Here is an 8,786-nt window from a genome sequence, read left to right as displayed (position 1 = left end):
ATATATATATATACATACATATGATAAATATAGAGATAATCAGAGATAATAAAAAAATATCAGTTTTATCGAAAATATATACCTGTTCCTTCAGTTTCCTACGTAATTTATCAATTTTCTTCCGTTGTTTTCTAATATGGTCACGCAATTTATATATGAACGTTATAACATGAGGCAAACTATGTAACTCATCTGTAAAATCTTCTTCAAAGTCTGATACAATTTCTCCTTCTTCACTTTCACTGTGCATTTTTTACCTTCGTTTACCTATAATATATTACTGTTGGTAATCGTTTAGTTTAGCATACACAATCACAAAAATTGACAAAAAATATATCAATCGACGCGTTTTTTCGTGAAACGAACGAATCTAGTCGAAAAAAGTGTCTTTGGCCTGCGAACCGAGATATTAATCGTTAAAATTGACAACTATTGAGGTTAGGAAATCAATCACAGCCGCGAAATACTACAATGTAAGCACGCTCTGTAATCACATTTTCATGACTACATGCGTAAGGCTTTTACTAACTTGCTTCTATAGCGATATATTAATGTTTATTAATATTCAGATCATTCATCGTTCATTGAGTTTACAACTACAACTTTCTACGTCCAATATTTCCAATTTCCACACATTTCCACATAATCCACATAAGACGCGTGCGACGGACGACCGGGGAGAAGGAGAGGGAAGAGAGAGGAGTGGGAGAAACCCTCCGCAATCACTAAAGGCTTAAAATTCTCCTTTTCCGTAAAATGGGAGGAACGCTACATGAAATTGCGCCTTTTAGGCTAGAATCCCATGAAGTGTATTTATTGCGTAATCAATCAGAAGCGATCCGCTGTTGCGGTTTCATATTTTACTGATTACTAATTGGTTACGCGATACGCGGCAAATATGCCTCATGGGACACCACCTTAAAGGTAAATTTTCACGAGCTACTCTAATCACTGAACTATATATACACTAAAATGGGCATTGAGAAAAATTTGTAGCCACAATTGGTCAGCCGTCATTTTAATTGGGACGATACTTCAGCGAATCAGAAATGTTCGCGCGTGCGCTGCGATCGATGTATGGAAATTTATATGAACATGAATGGTATGTAAACGAAAATAATGTCACTTCAATTTTATAGTACATTCAATAAAATAACATTAATAACACGTTTCATATCCTACATCGTTAATACATGTATAGGAATTGATATATTTAATAACAAAAATTCTTGATGAAATGAAATATCCTTTTTACTTTTCTGCCCACACCCAGGCACACAGCACTTCATGTTGATGCTTTGCACATTTTACAATCACGTGATTTTATAATCTTTCAAAGTAATCTTTCAAATATAACTCCACACACAATGATTTTACTGACATGATTTTGCGTCTCACTAAAGCTGCGTTTTACTTAATACTCGCAACGTTCGCGAGCATCGTTTGTCCTTGTTTACATTTGATAAACGACAAGGATAAAATGATTCCTGAGCGTGTGAGCGTTAAGTGAAACGCAGCCTAAAGAACATTAAACGTAAGTGCGCATGAGCACCTGAAAGCTTCTGATTCGCTTTTATATTGACCAAATTAAAATAGTACTAATGAATTGATGCCACGATTTTCTATGCGTCACAGCGGAGATGCCCATTTCAGTGTACATATAGTTCAGTGAATCTAACCGGCCGTTTCAACGGATCACGTGATCAAATGGATGTTTGATATTTATCAATTTTGAACACGTGATCTTTTTTGTCGCTGAAACAATTGGTTTGAGCAGCTCGTGAAAATTTACCTTAACGGTACATTTGCGATGATTTCAACACCAATTCGATGTCGATTCGATGTTTAATTGATGATTTCTTGTGTGCTGGGTAATTAACAATTTATTCATAAAGAATAAAATAAACTGTATGTTTCTTAAAATTATATGTATACATCAAAAAGATGTATATTAATTATAGAAAATATATTATCTGAAAAATAAGCAAAAATAAAAAATTCTATTATTTGGATGCTCAAAAAGTATTCGTACAGTCGAGAAATTTAGCTTAAATCAGGAATACAATGCGAAGCTTGTTTGTTTATGTTAGAATAGAATATATTCATTGTATAAAATTGCTAATTAATGTTTATTTTTTACAAATAAAACTTTTATAAAAAATTTTCTTGTAGGAATACTTTTTGCTCTCACTATTTTATGCGTTAACGAATAACGATGACATGTTCTTTTATCTTATTTATATATTTTTATGAACTTGTATATCAATTTACAATGCAGAAGTAACAATTATTTTCAGCGCTTTTCAATACAGCAAACATACTACATGTACGCAGTATATTTTGCAAAAGTAAATTAAAATTTTCTAGTTTTACTTTTTTGATTGTTTTTTCTTAAACCGAGTAATCGCAATCTTTTCCAATATTGTTTTGTATTTGGATCTAATTCTTCCAAAGGTAGAGGAGGGCCAGTTCTAATATTCCACAACCAACTAGGGTATTCAGAATCTGGCTTTAACTCGATGTCTATTCCTCCTTCTTTATAAATATTTGTACCACATACATGAGTTAAAAGCCTGTTAACATCAGTTTCAACGGGCAATATTTTTTTTTCTATCACAACTAACTTCTTTAATTTCTTCATTCCTGGCCGGGTAGCTATAAAAAGAAAAAAGAGATATTATTTATTTTCTTGCAATTTTGTTTTCAATCTAATGCAATCAATTTTTAATACAACGATTGTGTGTATAGCACAATTGTGTTAGGCAAATTATCATTACGGTCATGATGACACAACCATTAATGTAGATAATGTGATAATGATAAACCATCATTATCGATCGATATTTCATACTGTATATGCACGTATTGTTTTACACGTCTCGATCCAAAAGCATACATATATGTATTATATGTATACCTCAATGATTGTATAATCGCATGTATAATAATCGATATGTATAACCACATAATTTATGTATACTTCTAGATATCTAGATTATATATACAGGACCCCTGGTTTCTTGAAAAGAACCGTATACGAAAAAGTATACAGTATGTTTTATGTATGCCATCGACGAGAACTATTATTAAAAACAGCCGCAGGCTCTGGGATAAATTTTCGTGATTATATCAATTATTTTCTATTGTATAGAAAATAATTTATTTTTAAAACATGCAGAGAATTTGTACTTTTAAAGCAGAAAATTTACGTAATTAGGGCAAAAAATACTTATTCTAACCTCGTACATGTTATCCCATGTCCGTCTATGCCATCGATATGACAGATTTCCTAACCTAAACAGTCCTCACTTTAACGATTAATAACTCGGTCGAGGGGGCAGACCGACACTTCTTTTCGTCAGATTCATTCATTTCGTGCAAAAACGCGTCGAATGGGTCTTTAATTTTGTTGGTTTTTAAGGTGCTGTAGTTAAACTATATAATTATACTTGTCGATACTTTTCAAGAATAGGGGCCCAGGATTGAAGTTGAGGCTGAATCAAAGCTTAAACGTGGATATGACGAATGATGGACAAGATCGATGAAATATCAACGGTGCGACAACTTTCCATTCCTTTACCTGGTCCGGCGTATTCTCTCGTTTGGATCGTACATCGAGTCGGTATTATGGAGTTTCTTGGAAAATGGAAGAGCCGATTAACAATAACGGCGAGATTCATCGTCATGCGTAGTATGTTTTACTTAATTATAAGATCGACTTAATATTCTTGACTCTTGGTACTTGATATGTAGTACAGTGTAGTTTGTATTAGTATAGTGGGGATTGAAAAACTAGTCAGTGTGTGCTACAGTCAACTGGCTGGTATCATCGGTATCGGATTATCGTCTATCGGTGCCGTAGAAACATGCAGAACGTGTAACATGTAGAAACACAACATACGTATAGAAACACGTAGAAATTGCTGTATGTTAGTATATTATGTACAAATTCACAGGATGGAACAGTGTAGCCAACGTGACGCGAGTGTGAAATCGCATTTATGTATGTACGTACCATTTTTGTTTCAGAGATATATTTTTATCTTCTTGACATGATTCCTTTTCTCTCTGTCTGTATCCGCTTCGATACCTATATGTCGGAAACTGTCATTCTCGATTTTCTAGAGTAGAGGAGAGAATAGAATTGCAACTACACGAACAATGCAATTACACGATACATTGCGGTGTAGGTGTATGGATATACATACATCATGCATACGTACGTACGTAGTGCGCACTGCGCAATGACAAGCACTACAGTCTACAGCATTATCAGCGGTAACGATGAGTGATGACAGGGATACGTAACACAACGCGCAAAGCGAAAGTATCGCTTGTTTGTCATAGCTTGAGTTAATTACAAAATTCGCGATTAATATCCGACTAATAATTCTTCAAGTATTGCAAAGATGTGAAACGCTGCCAAATGTGTGAAATACGCGCGGATTCATTCTGTTTGATTATATAACGCCATGTAATGCCATTGAGCAACGATACTTCGGCGCGGGTAAGAGTCGTGTGAAATTCCAAGTATTATGTATTTAAATAAATGAATAACGCGTTTGAAATGATTAAGTGTAGAGAGGCTAATGTAACTCTGACACAATTTTAATTTTATCCTTTGATTGTAGAGTAGGGATAGAGTAGAATTTTTTCGGAATATACATACAGTAAAGTCTCTGCACTCTCTAACCTTTCCCTTTTTATGATAACGTTCTATATAAACGTATATACTTAATCGTCTATTGGCCGCGTTTTTGCAGACGAGAAAAGTATTATTTGATACAAAAAATAAATCGACTGCTCGAGGTAGCGTTCCAGAGGAGAATCAATTTTTGACTATAGCAGCTGCTTTACCAATATTGCCTGGTGCGCCGGTACCCCCAAAGCTGTCAAAGCGTTGTTACAATTCATTTAGGTAATTACTTTAGAGCTTTGCCAATTAACAAAATTCGGTCAGTTTTATTCCAATTACCAATCGTTTCTTCGACATTTCAATTCTTGGAAATCATTGGTTTTGTTATATATTGGTAGTTGCACTGGAACCCAATTTGAAATTGAAAATGCAGAAGCTGAAGGATGCAACGTGGTTACGTTACAATGGACAGGAGAAACGAGAACGATCGTGGCATCGAGAACTCCTGCCGAACGAGAAAAGAACCCTGACAGAATATGCCTCGATAGGCGAGGTCTGACAACATTTCCTAATGTCATTGGAGAGTCCAAATTGCGATTGATGTCTCTTCAGCATAATCTGCTAACCAAGATCGAGAGCTCCAACTTATCTCAATTGACAAAACTTGTATTTCTTGATTTGTATGATAATCAAATAGAAAAAGTATGCGATTTCGATTTTTTAGAAAATTTAAGAGTACTTTTATTAGGGAAAAATAGAATAAGAAGAATCGAAGGTTTAAAACAACTTTTGAAATTGGAAGTTTTGGATTTGCATGGCAATCAAATCCAGCAAATTACAGGCTTAGAGAACTTGTCGTCGTTAAAAGTATTAAACTTGGCAGGGAATAATATCAAAACTGTAGGATGCAATGATTTTCAAGGTTTAATTTCGTTAAAAGAATTGAATTTGCGCCGGAATAAATTAAAAAGATTGCTAGGATTTGACGAGACACCACAATTACAAAAATTATATTTAAGCAACAATGATATTCATAAGTAAGTAATTTTGACAATAAATTTTATTTACTTTTCAATAACATCTTTAATCCATTGTTAGTTGCACGTGCTTACACGTGTGTATTTATATCTACAAGTTTTATTTTGAGACATACACTTGCATGTATAACACACTTGATATAAATTATGCGCGCGCGCGCACGCATGCATTACTTTTAAATCCATAAAAGAGAGATATTCAAATGTTTTCTGATTATTCATTCTTCAAGTAAATCGTTCAGTAGAATACAGTAGAATAAATATACATGTACATATACCTATATATGTGTGTATGCGTGTGTGCGTGCGTGTGTGTGTGCGCGTGCGCGCGTGTATGTGTACGTGCATATATATAGGTCGAGTTGATTTGATGTTTCAGAATCGAAGATATGAGTAGCCTTGCAAAAGCCTTGCAAATTAAAGAAATAACAATAGATGGTAATCCAGTAACTTTAAATACTGATTATATTTCCTTTCTTGTTTCGTACTTGCCAAGTTTGCAACTTCTATCAACAATGCAAATTAGCGAACAAATTCGAAGAACAGCGATGGCTTGGAGATTTTCCAAGGAACAATCCAATTCAACATTTCTTGATCTTAGTACGCAAGTTTGTATGAGCGTACGTAGAGAAGAAGTGATATCAAATGCTAAAACAAATTGGGAATTTCTCAGAACTAAAGTCTCGCTTGACAATTCCAATAAAGTGGCGAGCAATAATGCAGGCAACAATAATATTAATATATTATTACGCACACAAAGTTCAAATAAATTCAATGCTATAAATCCAAAAAGTTTAGATAAAGCTAAAGTAAAAGGTTTTGGTAGTCTCACATCGATAAATGAAAATATGGAAGCACGAAAGATACATATAAAAAAGAGAAGCAGTTCTAGCGAGAATTTGTTCAAGTTAGAAGACACATCTAAATCATATCTTTTAGAATTTAAACTTCCACCTATACTAGGTTCGATAGTAAATAATTTAACAAGCAATAGATTGTCTAAGAATAATAAAGAAAATGACCGTAAGATGAAAGTGCTGAGTGAACATGTCGAATACGTATCGGATAGCGAGACTGACAGTTCACAGAGTCATGGAAGCTTGAAAAGTGGCTTAAAATGTCATCTATTTACTCCTACTATGTACGGTTCAGCTATAGATTATGATAAATCTATTGTCTGTAATGAATTTGCTGTAGCGAAGGATATGTCTTCGATTACCGCAACAAATTTTTATATTAATGATAATGAAAACCATGTACACGATAAGGAAGCACTTGCTGCAACTCCAAAGAATTCCTTAAAATGTCATGATGTAGTGCGAAACGAAAATACAGGCTTAAATAATAGATCGTTCCAAAATACAAAGGTATTTCATGCTCAAGATGGTCAGAATGATTACCAATCAAAATTGACCACAAGTTCTTCTGGATATTGTTCTTTGAGTTCAAAGACTAGTAGTGTAGACAGTTGTAAATCATTGTTGAGTGATTCTAGCGTTTCATCGATTACTAAAAACGCTCACAAATCTCACGAAAGTGATAAGGATCATAAAAGTAGAATTAAGAGTGCTCAAACAAAAAAGATAGTATATTATAAAAATAATAGAGCTGCAACAGCCAGAGCGAAATTTAGAGCTCTTGCTCCGTCAAGTCCGCCTCTTCAGCAAGTACCACCTAAAGAAAGGGAACAGGGTAGACCAAGATTTTTTGATTTTTTTTATCCAAACAATATATATATTCATATTATTCATATGTGTTTGTGTAAAATGAAATGTAAAATCGGACCATTTTCTAGGTGGGGATTATTTAATAGAAATCGTTGGTCGCTGCCTGAATATATACGGTCAAGGTGCTTTACGCTTTATAGATAAAACTTGGGACGTGTCAAAGGCTCAAGATGTCAACGTTGTAAAATTTAATTATGTACAATTTAATGATGTGGCAAAAATTTTAAGCAAATTAAAGAATAGATTTCCTCATGCGGAGCATTTCGTATTTAAAGAAACTAACATCAATCTTCTTGGTCAATTAAATGCCTTAGCTGAAGTACAAGGGTTGACCAGTTTAGAGATAGATGCAGGGAATCCTATTGTGTCTAAAGATTGGAAAATGTATGCTATATTTCGATTAGCTCATTGGGGACTTGCAGTTATCAATGGCAAGGAGGTATATTATATAAGATATACAAATTATAGCAAATCATTTAATGAAACATGTAAAACACGCGTTCGCACGTATCAAAAAAGATGAATTAATCATTGCCCGTTTAATTTTTTAATGGATTCTTTTTCAGGAAAATTTTGTGTGTGTGTGTGTGTGTGTGTGTGTGTGTGTGTGTGTGTGTGTGTGTGTGTGTGCGTGTGCGTGCGTGCGTACGTGCGTGCGTGTAGAGTGGGGCGGGAAGAAGAGGAATGCGGATCAATTCTTTATCTTTTATTGAAAATTAAAAGTTCTAAATATTTTTCAGATTACAGCTGAAGATGTGGAACTTGCAAATCAAGAATATACCGGTCTTATAGATATAGTAATGTGTTCACTGCCAGATTCTTTATTACAACCTTTGTTACAAAGACTTCATTTAGAGAAAGTGCAAAAACAAAGCGGGGAACAAATTACTGCCAAACAATTTCTGTTCAACTGTGACCCGGCACTTCGAAGTGTTGTTGCCAAGGAGGCGTTACAATGGAGAAAGGGAAATGTAACGCAGGTAATGAAAAAAACAAATGTTAACTATTTTTTATAACAAAATCATGTCTTATGTTTAATTGTATACTAGCTAAAATGTATAAACGATAATATTATTGCAATATACAGTGCAATTGTTTATAGGAAGATCTTATCTGGAGACACAAAGGGAAAATACATTTGCTAAATTTAATCAATCTCACTATAAATGCTATACACAAGTTACAAATCCTAGAAAAGCAATGGCCATGCATTCTGTATGAGATCGTTTCTAATACTCTATTTGATTTCTCTGAAATGGATATATATATGAAACGTTGCAGTAAAATGCTCGAAAGCGATAAATAGTATTGTACAATATCCGTGCCTTAAAGAGTTTTATATATATATATATATATATGTGTGTGTGTGTGTATATATATATATAT

General features: G+C 33.9%; 3 protein-coding genes across 4 annotated transcripts in view; 1 reads left to right on the top strand and 2 right to left on the bottom strand.

Moving 5' to 3' along the window:
* LOC108745890 (angiogenic factor with G patch and FHA domains 1) overlaps positions 1-829 on the bottom strand; it is a 13,187-nt gene extending 12,358 nt beyond the window's left edge. The window contains exon 1 of the mRNA XM_018482298.1: positions 83-829. Coding sequence (XP_018337800.1) covers positions 83-250 — 168 coding nt within the window. The 5' untranslated portion in view covers positions 251-829. The remainder of the gene's footprint in view (positions 1-82) is intronic.
* Positions 830-2,247: 1,418 nt separating this feature from the next.
* Positions 2,248-3,887, bottom strand: LOC108746472 (39S ribosomal protein L54, mitochondrial). 2 transcript variants are annotated; one of them, XM_018483278.1, is made up of 2 exons: positions 3,581-3,887; positions 2,248-2,643 (listed from the first exon to the last, which is right to left on the bottom strand). In XM_018483278.1, the coding sequence occupies exons 1-2, from the start codon at positions 3,684-3,686 to the stop codon at positions 2,354-2,356; spliced, it is 396 nt and encodes a 131-aa protein (XP_018338780.1). In that variant the 5' UTR covers positions 3,687-3,887; the 3' UTR covers positions 2,248-2,353. The 2 variants fall into 2 exon arrangements, with proteins under 2 accessions (XP_018338780.1, XP_018338772.1); XM_018483270.1 differs by having other exon boundaries at positions 2,249-2,655.
* A 538-nt stretch (positions 3,888-4,425) lies between these two features.
* LOC108746458 (leucine-rich repeat-containing protein 49) lies at positions 4,426-8,777 on the top strand. The gene is made up of 7 exons (XM_018483249.1): positions 4,426-4,507; positions 4,764-4,918; positions 5,035-5,673; positions 6,053-7,365; positions 7,469-7,839; positions 8,141-8,380; positions 8,503-8,777. Exons 1-7 carry the CDS (start codon positions 4,478-4,480, stop codon positions 8,704-8,706), a joined length of 2,952 nt encoding a protein of 983 aa, XP_018338751.1. The 5' UTR covers positions 4,426-4,477; the 3' UTR covers positions 8,707-8,777.
* Positions 8,778-8,786: the final 9 nt, after the last annotated feature.

This window comes from Trachymyrmex septentrionalis, unplaced genomic scaffold (assembly GCF_001594115.1).
Source record: "Trachymyrmex septentrionalis isolate Tsep2-gDNA-1 unplaced genomic scaffold, Tsep1.0 scaffold107, whole genome shotgun sequence".
NCBI lineage: Eukaryota > Metazoa > Arthropoda > Insecta > Hymenoptera > Formicidae > Trachymyrmex > Trachymyrmex septentrionalis.
This window is presented reverse-complemented; position numbering and strand designations above follow the sequence as displayed.

Bases quoted from the DNA above. Each gene is read 5' to 3' on its own strand.
- LOC108746472 (XM_018483270.1), bottom strand. From the start codon at position 3,686: ATGACGATGAATCTCGCCGTTATTGTTAATCGGCTCTTCCATTTTCCA. The intron at 2,656-3,580 runs GTAAAGGAATGG...TTCTTTTTATAG, and splicing joins GAGAGAATACGCCGGACCAG to CTACCCGGCCAGGAATGAAG.
- LOC108746458 (XM_018483249.1), top strand. From the start codon at position 4,478: ATGCCATTGAGCAACGATACTTCGGCGCGG. The intron at 5,674-6,052 runs GTAAGTAATTTT...TTGATGTTTCAG, and splicing joins AGCAACAATGATATTCATAA to AATCGAAGATATGAGTAGCC. The intron at 7,840-8,140 runs GTATATTATATA...AATATTTTTCAG, and splicing joins CAGTTATCAATGGCAAGGAG to ATTACAGCTGAAGATGTGGA.